Source organism: Gallinula chloropus (assembly GCF_964237585.1).
Source record: "Gallinula chloropus genome assembly, chromosome: 23".
Taxonomy (NCBI): Eukaryota; Metazoa; Chordata; class Aves; order Gruiformes; family Rallidae; genus Gallinula; species Gallinula chloropus.
The window spans coordinates 2742784-2765261 of NC_140108.1; the positions used below are offsets into that span (position 1 = coordinate 2742784).

The 22478-nt window shown below is 44.5% G+C and overlaps 3 protein-coding genes across 3 annotated transcripts; 1 reads left to right on the forward strand and 2 right to left on the reverse strand.

The window, feature by feature from the left end:
* Positions 1 to 8931: 8931 nt before the first annotated feature.
* LOC311200520 (guanylin-like) lies at positions 8932 to 13028 on the reverse strand (the record flags this gene model as incomplete). Its single annotated transcript, XM_084274776.1, has 3 exons — positions 8932 to 9068; positions 9910 to 10099; positions 12954 to 13028. The coding sequence occupies 3 exons, from the start codon at positions 13026 to 13028 to the stop codon at positions 9001 to 9003; spliced, it is 333 nt and encodes a 110-aa protein (XP_084130902.1). The 3' UTR covers positions 8932 to 9000.
* A 1638-nt stretch (positions 13029 to 14666) lies between these two features.
* Positions 14667 to 17648, forward strand: LOC311200277 (centromere protein S-like; the record flags this gene model as incomplete). Its single annotated transcript, XM_084274477.1, has 5 exons — positions 14667 to 14735; positions 14865 to 14988; positions 15310 to 15343; positions 15979 to 16045; positions 17544 to 17648. The coding sequence occupies 5 exons, from the start codon at positions 14667 to 14669 to the stop codon at positions 17646 to 17648; spliced, it is 399 nt and encodes a 132-aa protein (XP_084130603.1).
* Positions 17649 to 17875: 227 nt separating this feature from the next.
* On the reverse strand, positions 17876 to 18799 carry LOC311200278 (olfactory receptor 14C36-like; the record flags this gene model as incomplete). The annotated part of the gene is made up of 1 exon (XM_084274478.1): positions 17876 to 18799. The coding sequence occupies one exon, from the start codon at positions 18797 to 18799 to the stop codon at positions 17876 to 17878; it is 924 nt and encodes a 307-aa protein (XP_084130604.1).
* Positions 18800 to 22478: the final 3679 nt, after the last annotated feature.

Here is a 22478-nt window from a genome sequence, read left to right on the forward strand (position 1 = left end):
TCAATAGTGCCCAGGCAGAGCAGGCAGCCTACGGGGAGTTGTAATACACAACTCAGTCTTGGGCTGCTTTTAAGCTCTTTGTCTGCGGAGACACCTCATGGGGAGCTGTGTAGATGGCTCCGACTTGAGTTGTGTTGTAAACAGACTGAAGGGGCCACTTCACAGCACCTGAAAAACCTGCATGGAGCCTGGCTAAGCCTTGGCTTCCTTCCACAAACGTATGTCCTGAGTCCCACTCAAACCACTACTCAAACTGTTTGACAAGCCCTAAGGGTCCGCATTTGGTTTCAATGGGCCAAGACAAGGGGAATATGCAAGAGATAGAGCCGAAGAGGTCAGGCCCAGCCCTGCATCCTGTCACACACATCGGCAAAATGAACCAAAATAAAGCCCTGGCATTTGAGCTCGTAGTGGGAGCTGTTCCTCCAACCTTAGGAGGAGACCCTTCCCCCTTAGCCGGGCGGCTGGCTGAGGTAACTACTGGGAACCCTTACCTGAGAGACGGGGTAAGTGACTATTTGATATGTTTTCAGTGTGTCGTTCTGAGTGACTAACGTATGGGTAATATTTTGTGTGCTTGTGAGCTGTGATCCTATGTTTTAGGGAAGCCACAGTGGTTGTAACAAGAGTATTTTGTGGATCTTTGTGGTTGTAATCAGTGTGCTCATACTTCCAAACTGCAATAGTGAATTCCCCATTGTACCCAACAACAACCTGCAAGTGACGTACTGAATCTGCATTCTGGTTTTTTAAAATAAATTACTATTAATTCTATTTGAAAAACCTGTGGTCCAGTGTCTTTCCATCACAGTGAGAGGTACCAGCCATTCTGCCCCTGATTCAGAGTCCCTGCGAAATGGTGGAAAACACATTGAACCCTAGTTTTGACAGGGTAAGGAAGAGAAACACCACTAGAGGAGGGAGAAACCATCAGCTGCACATTGCATAGAGTTGAAAAGGATTTCACACATAGTACTTAGACTCCTGAGCAAAAGGCAACTGTGCCTTGCTATTCTGTACCCTTCCCTTCCCTGAGCTGTGCTCCTCTGCAGTGCAATGTTGCTCTGGCTTTAATCAGATGATCCAGGAGATGACTTCTAAGTATCCTTTATCTCTTCAGGAGTGGCAGACATCAATATAACTCTGCATTTGGAGATTAAAGCTTGAGCTGTATGACTAGTAATACATTTTGATTAATGTCTCAGGAAGAGAAATCAGAAGAAGAAATTACCAGAAAACAAGCAGAAGATAAAAACATTGACATCAGTTAAGTCCCCAGTGCTGGGATCATATTTTTGTGATTGGGCAGGCACAAACTTGCTCTACCAAAACCTAGGCCAGCTGGAAACCATGAGCAGAAAAGATCAAACTAATCTATTCTGCCTCCTAGAAAAGTGAATTAGCTCAGGCACTGTGTCTTGCTCAGCATGTTCATGAGATTTACAATCTGGTTTGTGCATGGGCACAGTGAGCTCTCATCTGTTGTGGAGGCAGACACAGCAAATGGGCATCAGAGGGCAAACTGGCATGTTGAGATACCTCGAGGAAGAAGCACTTGTGTACCACAGGGATGTCTGAAGGAAGAAGACTTTGTGCTCTCATTGTATTTCTTTGTTTTTCACTGTTGTTGATTCCCCAATTATCCAAATATTAATAATTTATATTTATAATATAGATAACACTGGATGTTTGTGGTGTGCAATAGCACAATGCAGGAAATGGACTAGGAATTATAGAAATAACTCTGTAAATAAGCTAGGGTTCTCTCCCTTGGGAAAGAGATTGCCCACTAGAAGTTGCAAAGTTGAAGTAGATACATATGATTCTTTTGCATGCAGTTATTTGGAGTATCCCCACGTTTTAATTTTGTTCTTAGGGTTGCATAGAAATAAAAGCTGTAACAGGAAAAGTTGCCTATAGATACATCACCAAACAGAATCTCAGAATAGTAGGGGAAGAGATCTCTGGAGATTGTCTAGTCAATCCACCTGCTAAAGCAGGATCACCTTGAGTAAGTTGCACAGGATCATTTCCAGGCAAGTTTGAGATCTCTTCAGTGAAGGAAACTCCCCAAGCTTTCTAGGCAGCCTGTCCCAGTGCTTGGGCACCCACAGGATGAAGATGGACATTCCTGTGTCCAAAAAGCTTTAGATCCATAAGTGACACAGGCACAAAAAAAAAAAAAAAAAAAAAAAAAGACCAGGGGCTCAGCTGATACCTCAAAGTCACCATCTAATCACCTAGAACATGAGACTTTACCCCAAATGAAATTTTGAAAAGAATAAACTAGAACCATGAGAGCCAAAGATTAACCATATTCTACAAAACAGATCTCTTAAAACCTACTTTGAAAAAAAAATCTCAACTGGAAAAGATAAAGAATAAAACCTGATAAAGAATAAAACCTGACCTGTAGATCTCTCAGTTTTCCTTATGCATTTGAGGAGCCTGCTGGACTCACCATTAAATTGTTATCTTTATTTCTGGATCAGTCCAAGGGACTGGAGATAAAGTTTTCCCCTGGTCAGATAATCCCATATCCAGCTCCCATGTTGTACTTGCACCTTTATTTCTGCTAAAATTCTGTGGGCACTAAAGAGGTGGGAAACAGAGATTTAATTCAATTAATTAAAAAGAATGGACCCCACTGACTATTTATGTTGTATCGATGCCACTTAGCATTAGTCATGAATTCAAACTCTCCAGGTTTCTGGAAGATGAAGACCAGAAGTCAGCAGCTGCTTTTTACACTTTGGAAAACAGCTGCAATAAGAAAAAAAACCCCCAAAACACAGCAATCCTCCAGAAAGGACTCCATTTCATTCTACTTGGTATCTGAGAATAAACAAAAGATTGATTAATGGTAATTGAGATACTTGTGCTTGTGATGTTGAGAATTGTTATGGAGATAAATATGTACCTTATTTTATCTAATCATGCTGTATACATATTTGATGTCATCTAGCATCAAACAGCAATAGGATTACCCCAGTGCAATGACTTTTACAGCAGTAGCATCTCAGAAGATCTGTTGGTCCATCCTATAACACCTGTGTGTGTTCAACTGCTAAAATTACCTTTTTCTGATAAAGTCCTCAAGGGGACTTTATCTGTCATCTGCTGGTGCAACCATGCTTATGAACATGACTGGGAGTAAAAAATAATCCACCATCCTTCCCCAAAATGAAATTGAATATTTTTCAACCTTATTGGAAGCCAAGAAATTCATTTGGTTGGGAGTGTACTTATGGCTGATCTCATAGTAAAAGCACATGCAACTGTCTAGGTGCACTGCTGAAAATCACCTTTGAGCAGGGAAATTGTAATGCACAGAATGACTGGCCTAATGTGAACATAGATCTGATCCAGGAGATTCCTTCAGAATAATTGGCACACCCCCTAATTAGCTTGAACACATAGCCAAGAGAAAATCCACTTGGGAAAATAAAATTGAAATCAACTGCATGATTTCCACCCGTGGCTATTGAGGGAACTGGTGGATGTGCTTGTCAAACCCCTCTCCATGATCTGTCACAGAATCACAGGGTTGCAAAAGACCTTTAAGATCATCAAGTCCAACCATTCCCATCCTAAGCTAAACCATGTCCCTAAGTAACTCATCAACCCTTTTTTAAAACACATCCAGGGATGGTGACTCAATCACATCCCTGGGCAGCCTGTTCCAAGCCCTGATGACTCTTTCAGTAAAAATGTTTTCCCTCCCCTCTGCTCTGACCCTGCCCTGGGGCAGCTTGAGCCCATTGCCCCTTGTCCTATCTCCTGTCCCCTGGCTGAGGAGACCATTGCCCACCTCTCTGCACCCTCCTGGCAGGGCAGGGGAGGTGGGGAGAAGGTCTCCCCTCAGCCTCCTCCAGGCTCAACACCCCCAGCTCCCTCAGCTGCTCCTCAGAGGATTTGCCCTCCAGCCCCTTCCCCAGCCTGGTTGCCCTTCTCTGGACTCGCTCCAGGACCTCAATGTCCTTCTGATGGTGAGGGGCCCAGAACTGGACCCAGCACTCGAGGTGCAGCCTCACCAGTGCCCAGTCCAGGGGCACAATCACTTCCCTAGACCTCCTGGCCACACTATTTCTGACACAAGCCAGACTGCCATCGGCCTTCCTGGCCACCTAGGCACACTCATTTTCAGCCTGCAATCAACCAGCAGTGTGCCCAGGTGGCCAAGAAGGCTGATGGCATCTTGGCTTGTATCAGAAACAACATGGCCAGCAGGTCCAGGGGGGTGATTATCCCCCTGTACTCAGCATTGGTGTCCCAGTGTTCATGATACCCTGATGGGGCTGGCCATGGTGATCAGTGTCTGGCTTTTTCCTCTGAATTATGCACTGAGGTTTCTTCTTAAGCTCTCAAAAACTTTCATCTTGGCCTAAGAGTTCTCAGTGTTTGTTAAAATAATAAAATTCTGACATGATTTGTGATCCCCTGTGTGTTCAAGGCACATTCCTAACAAAAAGCTTCACCCCCTCACTTTTATGTGTTAAAAACAATCTGAAACTCTTCAATCCTAAAAATCCAGGATCAGGTCTTTCAGGAAAACCCCAAGTCTCAAGAGATGATCTATAAGATATAGAAGAGAGAACTCCTCAATCTATCTCATGCATACAAGGGAATGCATGACCTGCACCCATCTTTAGTAACCCCAGGTACAAACTTCTAAGAATCCACATTAAAGGCATATTTTGTGGGTGTTCTCTCATAAGTCATTTGGTTTTTTTAAAAATCCAGTATGAGACCAAAATTTCAAATCAGATTTTAAGATCAGAATTTAGTAGCATAGTTTAATTTGTTCCTAAAGGATGTGAACATGAAACAGAAGTATTAAAATTGAAGAGTTCATTGCAGGAAATTCATGCGATAAATTCAGCTTTCAGGGAGTTTCCACCACCTGGTCTGATTACATGTCCATCAGCATCACAGGGAGCAGAGCAAAGGTAACAATTTCAATTTGCAATAAGAGCCATAAATCAGAAACGAAGCATTGCATACTTCTGGAAAAACACACTGTGCAAAGGCAGCAGGTCCAGCCCTGTCAGAGGGTTTATTAAGTGGCTTTTAGTGTATCTTTGTGGGATACTTGCATGAAATTGCCCACTAAAATATTTTCTGAAAGTCAAGAGCTATTAAATTAGGGGGGAAAAAGTACTAAAACACAAGACTGAATTTGAGTAATAAACCTGCTTTGAATATGATCCCCCTCAGCTCGGTATTGAAGGAAAAAAGCCAGACAGCATTTGAAAACAGTCCTTAACATGGCTTAACCAGGGGCAGCTCTGATTACTTGTCCCCTGAATATTTCTAATTCTTATGTGTTGGTTTTCTTTAAGGTCTCATATGTTTCACATTGGGTTTTGGTTATGGCAATGATCCTGAAAAGGGACTGTAGGGCTTTTTTTGTTGTTGCTGTTGTTGTTGTTGTTACAAGTCTATTTATTTCTTGGTATGGATGAGGATACTGGGCCCAGTTCATTATCTACAATACATGGTTTTACAGACCTATCATATAAATAGAATACAGGTTTGTTTTATGCAAAACCCCTTTCAGTGGCAGGGTTGTGTATCACAAAGTTCCTCAAAAACTCATCCTCTAAAAGTTATATTTCTGTCCCTTGATAATTGTAAAGCAATATGGAGAACAAAGGTAATTAGTATGCAATTGTCTCTTATTTCCTAAGTGCTGTCAGTATGTTTATGCCACACAGCTGTTTCATGTTCTTATCTTGAAATGTGGGTGGGTTTTTTTTTCAAAATAGAATGATTCTCTGTTTAGAATTTCCTTTAAAAATTAGATTGAGCTTGTGTAATATTTGCTTAATACTTCTTATTTTTCCCAGGTTTCAGTACAAGCAATCATGCTAAAATTCAGTGTCATGTGCCAGTCTATGAAGTTCCCAGACACATCTCTGGGCCATCTCAAGAGTTTTCACACAGGCAGAGATACAAATTAATCCTTATGCAGAGAGTCTCCTGCCACAGAGGTCATTTAGGAGCATCTGCTGTGGCTCAGGACAAGAGTGACCTGTGTAGAGAGGGAAGCAGGGTGTTTGCACAAATATCTGCTCACTGAGGCTTGGCAGGGTTTGGAGCAAAGAGAACAACCTAAGTTCGCCTGGGTGTGTTCACTGGGTGAACAAGCCTTGTGAAGCAAGGCTGTGGAAGGGAAAACAGATGTAAAATATGGTGTTAACTTCAGGGTTAACACTGACACTTGCCCGAAGATAGTGGATGTGACCATTAGGGATGTTTCTCCACTCTACCCTCCAAAGGTGCAATTAGGTGGGATAACTGAGCTGAGCCAGCAGCTTACTGCTCCTGAGCTAAATACTGTGATTAGCCAAAGACCTTGTTGCATCTGTCAATAAAGGTGATGAAAACTAAAGGATATTTCTTTGAATTTTACCCTGTTTTTCCTTCATTCACTCTCTCCTGTGTGTGTTTGGTATGCTGGCCTTGAAGGTGATGCTGTACAGGCTCAGGGAGGAAACAGCAGCTTTTGCACGTGGAGGAGAACTTCTAATGTTTGTCATGGGGCTTACTTCTTAAAACAAGTAAATCTTCAGTTGGGGATGGGAGTTGGGCAAGAGAGGGAAAAGAAAACACAAAAAAACCCCAAACCTCATAGATTGGGATAAAGACAGTTTACTAGGACAGCAGAGACACAGAGGGAGATAACAATAATAGGACTTTATAGCAAACCATACAAAACTGGTGGTACACAATGCAGTTTCTCACCAAACTGCACAGTTTAGGCTGTACAGATCAGAGCTGTCCTGAAACCAGACCACCCCCAGAAACCATGTGTACTGCAGCCACACAGTCCTCACCCCACCAGCCCCCCTTTTTGTTGAGCATGACATAATTGGCATGGAATACCCTCTTTGGCCAGTTTGGGTCCCCTGTCCCAGCTGTGTTTTCCATCCCAGCTCCCTGGGTGCTCCCCCCTCCCCACCTTCTTGTTAGCAGGGAAATAAGAACAACTGGAAAGTCCCTGACTGCTTGGCAACAGCTAAACACATCTGTGTGTGATCAGCACTGCTCTCATCCAAACTCCCAAACATGGCATTCCACCCACTGCTAGAAAGAAAATGAACTCTATGCTTGCTGAAACCAGGGCTCTTGGCTTGCTTGGTTTGTTTCCTTTATTGTATTTTATCTTTTCCCCTACAGGGACACCACTGTCCTTTTGTATAATTGCCCAGTTATTAGAAATCTCATCCAACAAGTGCAAAATGGAGGTTTGAGTCCTTCTTTTAACCTCCTTTTCCTGCATGTCAAGACAGTACTCCACACACCAGACCATAGTCAGCCTATGGTTCTCCTGTTGGTGGCAGGCCACTGTCTGAAAAGGGGCTGAAGATTTGTGGGAGAACACACACAAGGGTCTAGTCCAGCCTTCTCACCTCACTTAAACACTGAGAGTGTCTCAGTAGTGAGATTTGGGTTCTAGTCTTTTTGCCAGAAAGTCTTCTTTGTAAAACGCATCATCTGTCCTCTTTACTTGAGCTGCTCCAAGCATTTGTGCTAAGACATAATAATTTGTCAAGTTAGTTGTAACATAAAATAATAAGCCACATTTTTATATGCAGAGCAAGAACTTCAGGGTTAAAATAAGCACAGGCAGTGTTTTGAGTCAGGAAATCCAGTTTCCCAGGGATGCCAACTTCAAGGCAGTGGGAAGAGCCTTAAGTGTGAGACTCTCTCTTTGGATTTTGCTGTTGGATGTTTTTTGACCTGAAGTAGTCAACCTACTGGATGTGAGGAATTCTTTTCTGCATCCACATAGCTTTTCTGTCAAATGAAACAGGAATTAATACACCTAATATTATTTTCTTTCAGACATCAGTTCTGGATTTAGGGACCTAAATCCTGCTAGAGGTGCTTAACTTAGCTTAACAGCTTCTCAAGAACTTGGTTGCTGATTTGAGGGCCCCATGTATATGAAATGGAGATGTTGATTCTACAGTTAAAAGTAAAAGGGAGTAATTATAATTTATAATATTATTGTAATAACAAAGTGTAGTCTTATATTACTATGACCAAAAATTATTTAAAGTTCATGGCAATATTAACAACACATCTTTTATTCCAGTGAAGACCCAGATGTGAATGACCTTGTGCAGGAAAAAGCTAAGAAGCAAGCAAACTATCACCAAAAAAAAAAAAAAAAAGCCAACAAAAAACCCCCCAAAACCCAGCAAAAATATAAACAAAAAAACCCCAAATTATGACTAGCTTTTATTTCATATGCAGCATATAAACATGGGCAGATCCTTTCTTCACAATCTTGCCTCTAATAAATAAAACCACAATGCAATATTTTAATTTCAAAGTGATTCTGTCATTGCAGTTTGGACTTCCTTTCTCCTACATAGAGCTTAATGAACATGAATATCTGTCAGAAGAAAGGATTTTCCATAAAACTATGTAGAAAGTGTTCTTGTGCTCCTCTCCATCCATTCCCTAAACTGCCAATTCATGCAAGTAACAACCTGGGACTTCTCTGGTATGGGAGTGTTGCAGAACACCTGTAACTCGTCCCTCAATTGCTTGCTGCAGTTCTTGGAAGCATAGGCTAGAAGAGGTGATAAACCAGTGCTGCTGGGTGTTATGTCTGGGGAGAGTAAATCACAGGCAGATTAGATATCTAAAAAGGCTGCTCAGTTTTATACATTGTGTTCCAGTCCAGACAAAATAGTGGAGCATGAAACCATGCCCAGGGCATTTTTGATCCAGTGGGACAAAACTCATGCAGAACAGAAACCTTTGAGATTAGGTCTACAGTCTCCTTGCTGCTGGGACTGCACTGCTGGTGCCATCTGATCCAGCTACATCAGGACTGTCCCTGGCATGTCTACATGAGCAAAAAGCTCCAATTTGCACTGGAGATGGAGCCCAAATATTTATTTGTGAAATGATGTGGTCTTGCAATATGAATGCACAAACTTCCTAGCTTGACACATCTTCTTTGGGTTGTTTCATCCTTTTTCAAAAGCAACCAGCACAGGCAGCATTTGCACAGATTTCACACAAATCAGGTTCTTGGACAGCCAGGTCTGTAAGAGAGAAAGGAGAGGGTTTGAATGAGATGACAGGAGGATTTCTCGAAGAGCAGAGCTGCATATCAAGGGATTTGGTGAGTCCTTGTCTCCTTTACTCCTTTACTGTTTGATAAATTTTAATGTGCCTTGAAGTTATTGCAAAAATCTGGGTTAAAGAATTAAATCCAACATGATTTCACTGGGGAAACAATGTAAACACGTGGGGTGCAGAGAATAGGTTATCGTGTGGGAAGATCACAGAGATGTGTTTTGCACAATCACGACATTCTTTTTATTGGTAGTATTTCTTCATAAAGTGTCCATTGTGTTAAATATTAGATAAATGCAACACAATAAAATAAAAAGCAGAGACTGTAGGAGCCAGTTCAAGAGTTGCTATGTGTGTCTTGGAGACAGATCATGCCAGAGTGGTTCACCTCATTTACATCTCACAACTCTCTTAGGCTAACTAGAAGCCCACACTGATTAGAAAGAGCAATTAGACCTGCTCACAACTTCTAGTTAGCTGGAACTGCATGAGATAATCCTGCTTTTCCTGCAAGTCAGAGGGTAGCAGGGGCTCTATGACTTTAATTCCTGTAAGTAAGCATGCAACTACTTGGAGGAAGCTTTGTTATGATTACAGCAGCCTGATCTGCACAGACTAAAGCTGAACTCAGGACAGCAAGGCTCACAGATACTGGAGTTCAACCCTTGTAGGAGTGGTAGTAGAAAAGCAGCGTGAAGTTTCAGCTGCTTTAGAAGTGACAGAACAGTAATTATGTTTCTTTGCCTGCTGTTATTTGAATGTTTAAGATTGAAAAGTGTGATAAAAATGGCAAAATGAGCTACATACTCAGCCTCTCAAAAATCTTAGCTGCATCTTCTCTTTTGCACACAGGTTGGAATTCCTCAGGGAGATTTGGTTTATCACATGGTGAATAGCTAACCATTGAAACCACCATTCGAGGGTTAATGCGTTTGTTCTCATCCATCAGCTCCTTTAGCTTCTTCACAGACTCAAGAGGGAATTTAAAGTCTCCATCCTATGTAGAAAAAATGAGAAAAAGAAATAAATCATATTGTCAGTTCTTAGCTAAATCTATTCCATTACATCAATGAGCTCTCCCAAAAACTATACTACGAGGGGAAAGCCAGGGTTGAAATAAAGCCCAGATTAAAGTGGTGCTGACAGAAGGCAAAATGATCAGGTCTTCAGGGCAAAATCCTTTCAGATCAGCAGTGAGACCTGTCTGGCTAGTCAGAGCTTTTGTTATGCATCACAGAGGACAGAGGCAGGATTAGTCCATTTCTCAGTCGCAGGAGAGAGAGACCCATAACATCTGGGGTTGAAAAGATACAGGCTGGAAATCTTCACCCTAGAAGAGAGATGACTGGGCAATACGTGGCTGTCATGTGACAGGCTCTAACCACGGAAACTAGTTTTTCATGTTACATCTTGTTAAGAGCTGAAATCCCTCACCCCAAGGTACTGTACCAAGTTTCCATTAATTTAAAACTTGTCTACACAATGAATGGAACACAGGTTATTGGCAGCATCAACATGACACTTCTGACTCAAAGCTTGTATCAAAAACTTCAAGAGGGGAGGTTAATACTCTGTGAAATCTTATTCCATGTTTTACATGGCTATTCTCTGCGGGTCTTTTAATGGTCTTTCCTCAGTTTCAAGTGAGTCACACTGTTTATTGAGTTCATAAACTTAAATTGCAGGTGTATGTCTGCTGATAATAAGAATTTGGGCTTAAGCGTTTTTCAAATTGCTCTTTAGCATGTTTTTTAACCTGGTTTAATGACCAACATGTAGTCAATAGAATGATCAAAAAACACCTACTCATTCAAGTAAATAAAATGAAGCACCTCCGATATAACATGAGATAAAATATTGCCACTTGTTTCATAGTCTCATGAGCCCAATGTTGAATAGTGTGAGATGGGGGAGGATAGTTAGTTTTGGTTTCTTAGGTTTTTTCCAAGAATCACAGAATTTTGGTGGTAAAGAATTAAAAAAAAACCCAACAACCCACCCACAAAAAAAAACCCACAAACAGATAAACTCAGGACGTGCTATTTACTTAAAATAAGACAAACTCTTTTCTACTTGTAATCAGTTTATGATTTTACTCAGGTTAATTTTACAGTCATGTTTGCCTATGAAAAATTAACTTTTCCTGTATAAATGCAGTTCTAGATCCAGCTATTGGTCACAGACCTCCAAAGTGTAAAAAGGAGAACTAAAAAAGAGTGTTTTCCACAGGTTCAGCATCAAAGAAACCAGAACTTAGGAATGAACCCTGAGACATGTATATCCTGGTGCCAAAACAAAGAGGCAACAAACAAAAAAACCCACCACCTCAGGTGAAATATATATATTAGAGAGAGCTCAGTCTGAGCAGCCTCTTCCCTCCCTGTGAGAGTGCACAGTGTGCTAAACTAAGAGATTTTATCACAGAAATAGTGCAGGTCAGAACAATCCATCTCTGTATTTTTTTCTGTTTTTACTCCACACCTACTAAACTATCTTCCAATTTCCGTCATTTTCATTCAAGATGTGTGATAGAAAAATATCAAGATTGTGATACTCAGTCTTCAAAAGCACCCGAAGTCAAATGAGCATCACTGCTGCCTTGCAAAGCATTTTGTTAAATGTACATCTCCTGACACAGGAGAGGGAAGGAAATCTTGTGAAGGATTTCACAAAACAAAAGCCTAAGCCAAGTTTGTGCACTGAGTAATTAACCAGACATTAGGGACCTCAAGGAGTCCAAGTGAAAGAAGTGCAACACACATGTAGAATACACTGCACATATATTGGGAGAAAAAAAAAAAACAGATTTAATAATTAACAAGATAAGAATTCTTACTAGGAAGCAAAGCTAAAATTCCAGACCTTCACTTTCCCCAACCTAGAAACAGTTATTCTCATTTAGGTTTGGGGGTTTTATTATGCCTCCAAGTCAAAACCAGATTTTTTTTTTCTTTAAATGGGAATCTAACTCTTTCCCTGGAGGCTCTAAATGTTAAAGAATGGGTTGGAAGAAAGGAATAGCTTGAACCTGCTGTCTCTGGGTACCTCTGGCATCCAAAGGGGAAAAAGGAGGGTATTTCAAGTCACAAAGATAGTACCTTATACCTGGAAACATACTCTGCACAAATAGAGTCAATAGCTGTTTAAGAAATATTAGGTCTGTTGGTATTCTGAAGAAGTTATTTACTGAATTCTACAAAACTTCCTAAGGATGAGTGCAAACAGATCCAAGGTACACCCAAGTACAATGAAGTACCTTCTTCATTGCCTCCATGTTGCACGTGATGCCAGTAACAGGTGCTGTGTATTTTGGAAAATCTGCTATAGCCTCCTCCAATAGCTTACCTGCCTATTGCATTGCATCCAGCTAAAGCCTTTCTTTCACCTTTTTTAATGCCTAATATGAGTGTAGGCTTCATCACTTAACCTTGCAGATCATAAAGAACTTCCCTGCCTAGAAGCAGACAACACAAGACAATTTCTCTTTCGTGGCATCTTGTTTACATCATTCTATGAAGTTAGGTGTGTCTCAGTTCGTGCAGCTTCTCAAAACATGGGGTTATGTGCAAAAGAAGCAAAAGATGACTCTGGAAATGCAATGCCTCAGTCAGCAAGGGATTCCAGAGCAGTGATATGGCTAGTGAAGTTAATTAAACTGCAGCAGCATGTTAGTAATACCTGAGGAATTTACAGAAAGACAAACTAAACCACAGGGACATGAAGTTGGAGATCGAAAAATCAGCAAATTCAAAATTAGTTTGGTTCAAGATTCTTGTTGCAGCCACACTTCACATAATATCAGTACTTTGTTAAATCTACAATATGAACGAATTATAGAGCTGAAAACTCACCTGAACGTAGACTGCCTGGGAGGTGTGCACCGCTAAAAGGACTGCAAAGACTGCAAAGGAAAGAAAACCTCTCATAGTGCCTGCAAAGTATACCCTTTCCTAATCTGAATATACTTTATTTTCTCTGACTTTGGTCTTCCTAGGTCTTTCTTTTGTGTCTCTCAGGCTTTTTCTCTTCTTCCTAGCACTCAGACTGCCTAGCAGTCAGAGCTCTGCGTTCCCTGTGCAAAGTGAGAGCTTTATAAAGACCTCACACAGCATTTGCCTCGTAATCCATTAATCTAAACTCTTTATTGACATATAATAAACCCTCAGAGGACTATCAGTTAGCTACTTATTATCAGAGTATGCCAGGCACACCCAGGCAGATCCTGGGTTTATTTGACCATGACACAGGCAGGCAAAACATTCCACCCTATAATAAATACATAGTGATGATCTAATGCAACATCTGAAACTCAGCCTCTGTATGTTGTATGTACTTGGATTTCTGGACACTTCCTGCAGAGCTGTGAGAATGAGAGTAGTTAAAAAAACAAAAAACCCGATGTGTTGCTCTGATTGCTGGTCAGACAGTTCCCTCTTCTGAGGATTTTAGGTACTAAGATGACAGCAATGGACTAAAGCAGATCAACAGAGGCTCTGCCTGCAAATGACCACATGTGGTGGTCATCACACACCTCTGTTTTTTGCAGCATCTAATTAAAAGGAGGACATTAAAAGGCACAGGGATTGCCTTTAGATTTTTGTCATCACGCCTCTGCTTTTCGCAGTAGCAAATTAGAATGAACACATTAAAAGGTGTAGGGTTTGCCATTAAGGATAAAGACTGTCATGAATCAAATCTATTAGAATCATAGAATTGTAGGGGTTGGAAGGGACCTCGAGAGATCATTGGGTCCAAGCCCCCTGCCAAAGCAGCTCCCTAGGACATATCACTCAGATAGGCGTCCAGATGGGGCTGGAATCTCTCCAGAGTTGGAGACTCCACACCCCCTGGGCAGCCTGTCCCAGGGCTCCCTCACCCTCACTGGGGAAAAGTTCTTCCCCATGTTGCTGGGGAACCCCCTGTGCTCCAACTTGCCCCTTGTCCTGTCCCCACAGACACTGAAAAGGGGCTGGCTGATTCCCCCTGCATCCCCTGCTTCAGATAATTATAAACTTTAATTAGGTCCTCCCTTAGTCTTCTCTTCTCAAGGCTGAACAGCCCCAGCTCACTCAGCCTTTCCTGTGACTTTCTGTCAAACATGGTAAAGTCACACAGGTGGAGAAGCATCATGTCCCACTCAGCTCAGTTTGGGGCATCTGTGGTGGTTTAGGTCTGGCTGGAGGTCAGACACCCACCAAAGTCGGTCTGTCACTCCCCTTTTTAGTTGGACAGGGGAGAAAATAGATATTGAGAGGCTCAGGAGTCACGGTGAGGACAGGGAGAGACCATCCTATCACTGCTATGGGCAAAACAGACTCAACACAGCGTGAAGGAAAGAAAACTCTCTAATTTGTGATACCGCACTACAGACACAGTGACACCGGCGTCGGGTGATGAGAAGCCCCTTCCCCCACCCCTCCCTTCTCAGCAGGCTGCACTCCAGTCAGGATCTCACTCCCTTCTCCCCACTATGGTGGCCCAGGGAGGGGCAGGGACAGGGGGAATGGGGGCTTCGGTCAGTTCCTCGCAGGTTGGTTTCCTTCTTGGCCGGGGATGGGGTGGCGATGTTCATTCCTCACCGCCTTCCCCAGCCGCACCGTGAGGTCCCACCCACGGGAGACCGTCTGTCGTGCGTGAGTGCCGCAGTGCGGGGCGCGCTGGGGCCCTGCTTGTGTCGCGGCATGTTAAGTAACCTCGGGGGGCTCGGGAAGGGCCGGTGTATCTCTTCAGAGAACTGACCCGTCCCTGGTGTGCCCTTGCAGAGGCTGAAGGCTGCGGTTCACTACACGGTCGGCTGCCTGTGCCAGGATGTGGCGGAGGACAAGGGGCTGCGCCTCAGCAAACAAGCCGTGGCGGCGATCTCGGAGATCTCCTTCAGGCAGTGCGGTACTGCAGCCCCTGCTCGCTCTCTGCTCCGCAGCGGTGCCTTGGCCTGGCCGCTGCGTTGCTCCTTGTGTTCACATCCTTCAAAGTACAAGTGGTTCTGGTTTCCAGACCCGGGGGTGAATAAAGAAGCGTTTAAACGTAGGTGGAGGTGTTGCCTGGGCCGCCGGCCCGCCCAGCAGCGCGGCACGTCCTGGCTCACGGGCTCTTCTCATACCTGACACAGACAGTTTATAGTTACACCTGTCTAACAGTTGGAACTGTGTTGCTTATCTCTTCCTACTCCGTGTTGTAAAATATGTGACGTCTTTGTGTTTTCCCCAGAGAGCTTTGCAAAAGACCTTGAGATGTTTGCAAGGTGGGTACCAGCACGCTCGACAGTTCAGTGCCTTGCGCGGTGTGTGTGTGTTCAGCTCCACTAGCTGGATAATCTGTGAAATACGCCTTGAAATTCAAGTTTTAGGGCATTCTGTTTAAAGCAGGCTGGTTAAATAGTGGCTGTGAAGTCAGGGGATACATACTCCTGTGTAGGTTCTTCATGATTGTGGGAGTTTATGTGATACAAGGACTCATTTAGATTACTGACTGTATATAGCTGTCAGGTGTGTTGATAAAGAGCAGCAGTGAATGGTTTGGGAGTGACAGATGGTTTTGAGCATCCCCGTGTTTCATCTGGTTGCTCCAAGATGGTAAGGGAATGTTTTAAGGAGTCAAAACTTCACACAGAGACCTACTGGCAAGTAAGAGGGAATGGAATAGTGGTGCTTGAAGTTCTGGTTGCTAAACTGCACTGGTTTTACATGGGAAGTGTGGGAATTTAGATACACAACAACATGTAAGTTTGTATGTATATATTATAGAAGGAGCAGATAGGTGTGTTTGGTTTATTGGGTCGCTTTTAAGCCCTCTTAGTGTTCTGAATTAGATGCTATATGGCCTCTTGCAACCAATGCTGGCCAACACATTAAGGAATATTTTTTTGATTTTCTGCAGACATGCGAAACGAAGCACCATCACTACAGGAGATGTGAAGCTTTTGGCTAGAAGGAGCAATTCTTTGGTGAGATTCACTGTATTTTGTCTCACAACATTCTTAAAATAACTGGTTAGTTCCTAAGAGCATTTCAACAAAGGGTAGCAGTGATGAAGCAACTGTTAATTAAGCGCTGCCTTACGGATGATGGGTGGGCACAATCCAGTGATTGATTATTTTAATCTTACTCTTATGCCTCACTGTGGGAACACAGACCCAACTGCAATCTGAGCAGCAATGCTCTGATTGCAACAGGGCTGCTCAGGCTCCACGTACAGAAGTAAAATAAAAAGACACATAACAGCATTGTCAATCTTGGAAGTAAATCACTGCTTTTTCCTGATGGTGTATACTTTTGCTTTAGCCCAAGGCCAGCAATAGCTGGAGCCCACCTTGAGGTGCTGAGGCTCCTGATGTTAATAGAGGGATGATTCACGTTATTGTATCGTCTTGTGTGCTGATCTGTATAACATTGAGTGGACTTAAATTCAGTTACGTGTTCAAACACATCAGCAAATGCTTGTGTGAAGAAAAATACTTAATTTCCATTCTCCAGGAGTGGTTTTACTTCCGTTTTTGATACTTTTGCTTAGGTATTGTGGGTGTTTTATTTGTGTTGTGATAGCCATCTGTCTCTCTCTCACTTGTTTTCTTGGCAATTAAAACATGTTTTGTGTCACTTTTCACCTGTGATGCTGCTGATGTACAGTCTTGCTTTTGGTGACGACAATTTGCATTCCATTTCCAGCTTCCCTTCTGGAAGGTGGCTGGAGCAGTCGGTAGAGCAGAAGTGTACCACCATTGCCCTCTGCTGGGCTGGTAGAGCTTACCAAGCAATGCTGATGCAAAAGCATCAGATTTTAAAGTATTAGACAGATAAAGTATTAGACAGATACAGCCAAGTGAAAGGAGAAGGCTGCTTAACCTACTGTGTGGGGAAACTTTTAACAAGCCAGAAGACGCTCACCAAGAATAGTCTAAAATATGCAGCAAGAGAGGAAAGATTTGAAACCTTTTTTCTCTTGCTCAGCCCTTGATTCATGAGACAAGCTCTTCCTTGAAGCCACTTGTTCCTTCCTGAAGGATTCCTGTCTGGCTCTCTACAGGAAATTTTATTCAGTGAAACTTTACCTTGACTATCCCAAATTGTTCCACTTTCAGGGATGAGATATCTTACAGAATAATTCTTCTACTGACCAATGTAGGCTTAGGTAGATTATAATAAACCAGTGATGCTGGGACATTTGACATGTTTGAAATTAAATGCAGCTGCAGCCAATAAAAATAACTATGGAAGTATTAGGAGGGTTCCCTGGAATAGGAAAGTCCTGAGACCTAGGGTCAGAGGGGCTTCTTGTGGGTTACATGGGGAGGTTTCAGGCAAGGTATGTCTTTTGTCATGCTAAACGTCCAGCAGTAGCTCCCAAACCAAACGAGCCAGGACTGAAGGACATACCTGGCCTGAAAACCACTTTCCCTTATTCACCAGCAGCCCTGGCTGACTGGGATGGTTCCACCTGACTAGAAGCTGGCATATGTGATGCCCATCTACAAGGAGGGCTTGAAGGATGAGCTGGGGAACTACAGGCTTGTCAGCCTGACCTCGGTGCTAGGGAAGATGATGGAATAAACCATCATGGAACACATGGTGGACACTGACAATCAGGCCCAGTCAGCATGGGTTTAGGAAAGGCAGATCGTGCTTGACCAACCTGATCTCCTTCTGTGACAAGGTGACCTGCTCCGTGGATGAGGGGAAGGCTGTGGATGTGGATACAGCCTGCTAAATACAGGCTGGCCATAACCTGAGTTACATGGCCAATGATATGCAGAAAAAGATGAGCTATTTATTGCTGCTTAGAAACATCTTGTGATCAGTTTCCACATGGCATCCTTGAGCTCCTTGTTCCTCATACTGTAGATGAGGGGGTTCACCGCTGGTGGAACAACCGAGTAAAGAAATGCCAATACCAAGTCCAGAAATATGAAGGAGATGGAGGGGGGTTTCAGGCTGGCAATCACAGCAGTGCTGACAAAGAGGGAGACCACAGCCAGGTGAGGGAGGCACGTGGAAAAGGCTTTGTGCCGTCCCTGCTCCGAGGGGATCCTCAGCACGGCCCTGAAGATCTGCACATAGGACACCACAATGAACACAAAACACCCAAAAGCCAAACAGACATTGAACACAATGACTCCAATTTCCCCAAGGTAGGCATCTGAGCAGGAGAGCTTGAGGGTCTGGCGGATTTCACAGAAGAACTGGTCAACAGCGTTGCCGTGGCAGAAGGGGAGTGAAAATATATTGGCTGTGTGCAGCACAGCATTGAGAAACCCACTGCCCCAGGCAGCTGCTGCCATGAGGACACAAGCTCTGCTGCCCAGCAGGGTCCCGTAGTGCAGGGGGTGGCAGATGGCAACGTAGCGGTCATAGGCCATGACAGTGAGGACAAAGTAGTCGGTGGAGAGCAAAAACACAAAGAAAAAGAGTTGAGCCACACATCCTGTGTAGGAAATGGCCCTGGTGTCCCACAAGGAATTTGCTGTGCTTTTGGGAACAGTGGTGGAAATGTAGCCAAGGTCAGTAAGAGAGAGGTTGAGGAGGAAGAAGTACATGGGGGTGTGGAGGCGGTGGTCACAGGCTATGGTGAGGATGATGAGGCCATTGCCCAGGAGGGCAGCCAGGTAGATGCCCAGAAAGAGCCAGAAGTGCAGGAGCTGCAGCTCCCGTGTGTCTGCAAAGGCCAGGAGGAGGAACTGGCTGATGGAGCTGCTGTTGGACATCTGCTGCCATCAAGTGTGGAGACCTGTCCAAGGAGGAAAAGGCACAGTGAGAAGTTAGGGAACTCTTCTTTGAGGGAAAACTCTTCCAATTCACATTGACTCTCCGTATTCATGAAGACTTTTGGCAGGTCCCTTTTGGGAGGTCTGTGCTTGAGCATGCCAGTGTTGGGAGGAGGGTCAGCTGTGGGATCTTGAGAACTCAGTCCTGCCTTGCAGCAGAAAGTAAGGATGGTGTGATCTCAGACTAAATCCCCTGTGGATAGGGATGAGCTTTCCAGCGCTGTCACTCCAGTGTCACCTGAGGGCAGAGCAGAGCTTTGGAGCTTTGGTTTTCTCTTGACTGCAACTGAGGAGTGTTTCTTCTGTCAGAACACCCTGACATTGCTGCTGCAGTACCAGTGAAACCTTCCCACGAGTGCAGAGTGGGGAGAGCTCCTCTGTCCATCAGCCCTGGTCTCAGCTGCCCTGTGCTGGATGCTGGATCACACCCTGGTGTTCCCCATACAAGAAAGTGGAACTTGCAGAGAGCCAAGGAATCCAGTCTCATGGGGCAGAGCTCCAAACCCCTCCTGTGGTCTCATCCTAACCAAGGAGGATCTCAGCCTGCAGCCCAGCAGGAGCCCTCAGGATATCCTTAATCCTACAGATGGGGGTCCTGATGTTAGGGTCAGCTCAGTGCCAACCCCACCAATGGACATTCCCAGAGCCCCAGGTAATGGTGGGACTAAGGCAGCAAGGACAGGAGGTGAAACAGAAGAAATACTCCAGCCAAGGCTGGAAGGACAGGGATAGACTGACAGGCACTCAGGGGTTTCTCCTCACTTGTATTGGGCTGCCTAGGAGAAGACACAGACTTAAACCCTGGAACTCTGGGTGTAGAGTCTGTGCTGGGTGGCAGAAACCAGGGGGTTGCTGTGGGAAAGGGTATACACTGTGGGGGACATCAGGGAGGTCCCAAATCCCTCCTGCCATGACATATCTGGGAGCAGCTCCTTCTCCCTCCCAATGTCTCTGCTGCCTGGAGCTGTCCCTGCTGCTGATGCTCTTTGGCCATGTCACGTCCCACTCTGCTCACAGACTTCATCCCACTTGCCCTGCACTCAGCTCTGCTCTGCAGACCCCTCCTGGCATCAGGGCTCTGTCCTAGGGAACCTCTATGTGTGCAGGGCTCAGGAGATGCTCTCATAAGTCCTGATGACCAATGAGTTTGCACTGCCTTCTGCAAAGTTATCAAGAGAAGCTCAGCTCCCACTTCCCAGCCAGTGCACAAGAGCAGAAAATTCAAAGCAAAGTCTCTTTACCTTCCTCCTCCAGTGAATCCTCAGCATCCATCAGCTCTCTCAGCCTCACAGGTCTCCCCTCATTGCCTACAGGCAGTGTCCCCAGCCCTGTGCACTTGGCAGAGGAGCTGCTCCTGGGCAGAGCTGTCTCTTTTCACAGCTGCTGGGTTGCCATGAGCTCCCTCCATCACAGGAGCCCAGCCCAGCTCAGCAGGAGAAAACCAGTTCTTCAAGGCTCCCTCCTGATGTCCCAGGCCTCATGGGAATAGGTCTGTGATCTCATCTCTGATGTTCCCTCCCTTGGCTGGGGAGAAATCCCTGTGTCCAGCAGAGTTGCTTGTCCTGATCAAACCAGAGCTTGGCAGGAGAATCACCTTTCCTTGTCTCTGCATGAGACAGGACTCCCAGGCAGGGACAGGGAGGGGACTCTTTCCCCCTGTGAAAGGAAGGGATTTAGGTGAGCTTTTGGACATTTCTTGATGTTTCACAAGGTGAAAGGGACCGTTTCCTGGGCAAAGAATGCCCTGAGCCCCGAGGTTACTGGTGCTTCTCATCTGAGGAGGTTTCATGCCAGGAATATCTTTTAGCCCTCGCTCCTTTTGTTTTGGAGCTATTGCTGGACATTTAGGAGTTTCCTAGATAGACACTTTTAGAGCCTGAAAATGACATCAGACAATGTTAGCACCAGGGCTACCTGTTTAAATTTCAGGTCAGGAACATCTTTCAATCCTTGCACCCTTTTTGGGGGAGATACTGCTGGATGATGAGCATGTTCGAAGGTGGACACTGGTAGAACTGGAAAATGACGTCAGGCGCAGTTAAGACCATTCCCTTGGAATAGACAGTCTTGAGCTCCAGGGTTACTGGGATACCTGGGGAGGATACTAGTGGGTTACCTGGAGAGGTTTCAGGCCAGGAATATCATTAGGCCATTGCACCATTTGTTTGGCAGCTATTCCTGTACATTTAGCAGGGTTGAAGGTGAACACAGGTAGAGGCAGAAGATGATGTCAGGAACTGTTAAGATCACTCACTTAAAAGGAACACCCTACAATTAGCAGTTTTGAAGGTGGAAGCTGGTAGACCCCAACATGAAGTCAGGCACTTTTAGGACCGATCCCTTGGCAAGGGAAGCCCTGAGCCCCAAGGTTATTGGTCCTGTTTGTCCTCTACACGGGGAGGTTTCAGGCCAGGAATATATTTCATCCCTTGCACCTTTTGTTTTGCAACTATTGGTGCAGTTTAACAGCTTTGAAGGTGGAGGACTATGGAGCTGTGCAATGACTCCAGGCACTATTAGGGTCGTTCCCTTGGCTCGGAATGTTCTGAGCCTTAAGGTTACTCATGCTGTTAGTGGGTTACCTATGGAGGTTTCAGGCTTGGGAACTATTTCTGAATGTATAGATCTTTCAAAATTGGACACTGGGAGAGCCTGCAAATGACATCAGGCACTGTTAGGGCATTCCCTTGGCCAGGAGAAATCTGAGCCACAAGATTTCTGAGGCCGCTAGAGAACTAACCAGGGAGATTTCAAGCCAGGAACATCTTTCAGCCCTCACCCCTTTTCTCTAGGAGCTGTTGCTGGACATTTAGAAGTTTCAAATGCGGATGCTGGTGGAGTCAGAAAACAACTTCAGGCAATCTTAGGACTGCTAGGAATGCTCTGATCCTAAAGGTTACTGGGGCTGCTTGTCCACTTCCTGAGGAGGTTTCAGGGCAGTAACATCTTTAAGGTCTCTGACTTTTGTTTGGGAGCTGTTTCTGGAAGGTTAGACGTTTTGAAGATGGATGCTGGTGGAGCCTGAGGAGGCGTCAGGTAATGTTAGAACACTTCCCTTGGCAAAGTACAATCTGATCCCCAAGGCTGTTTGTTCTTTGCATCTGAACACTGGTGAGGTTTCATGCCAGGAACATCTTTCACCCCTCGTTCCCTTTGTTTCAGACCTACTGCTGGAGGTTTAGCAGTTTCCAAGGTGGTTGCTGGTAGATTGAAAAATGCCATCAGGCACTGTTCAGACCCTTGCCTTGGCTAGGAATGCCCTGATCCTCAAGGTTTGCTGTACTGCTTCTCTACTACCTGGGAAGGCTTCAGGTTACAAACCTTTTTCAGCCCTCACACCAATTTGTTTGGGAGCTATTCCTGGATGTTTCTCAGTTTCAAAGGTGGATGCTCACAGAGCTCGGAAATGAAGTCGGGCAATCTAGCCTTGGCTAGGAAAGCCCTGAACCCCAAGGTTACTGGTGCTGCTTGCAGGCTACCTGGGGAGGTTTCATGCCAGAAACATCTCTCAGCCCACACACATTTTGTTTGGGAGCTCTTACTGGCCGTGTAGCATTTTCAAAGTTGGACTCTGGTTGAGCCTGAAAATGATGTCAGGCACCCTTAGGACCATTCCCTC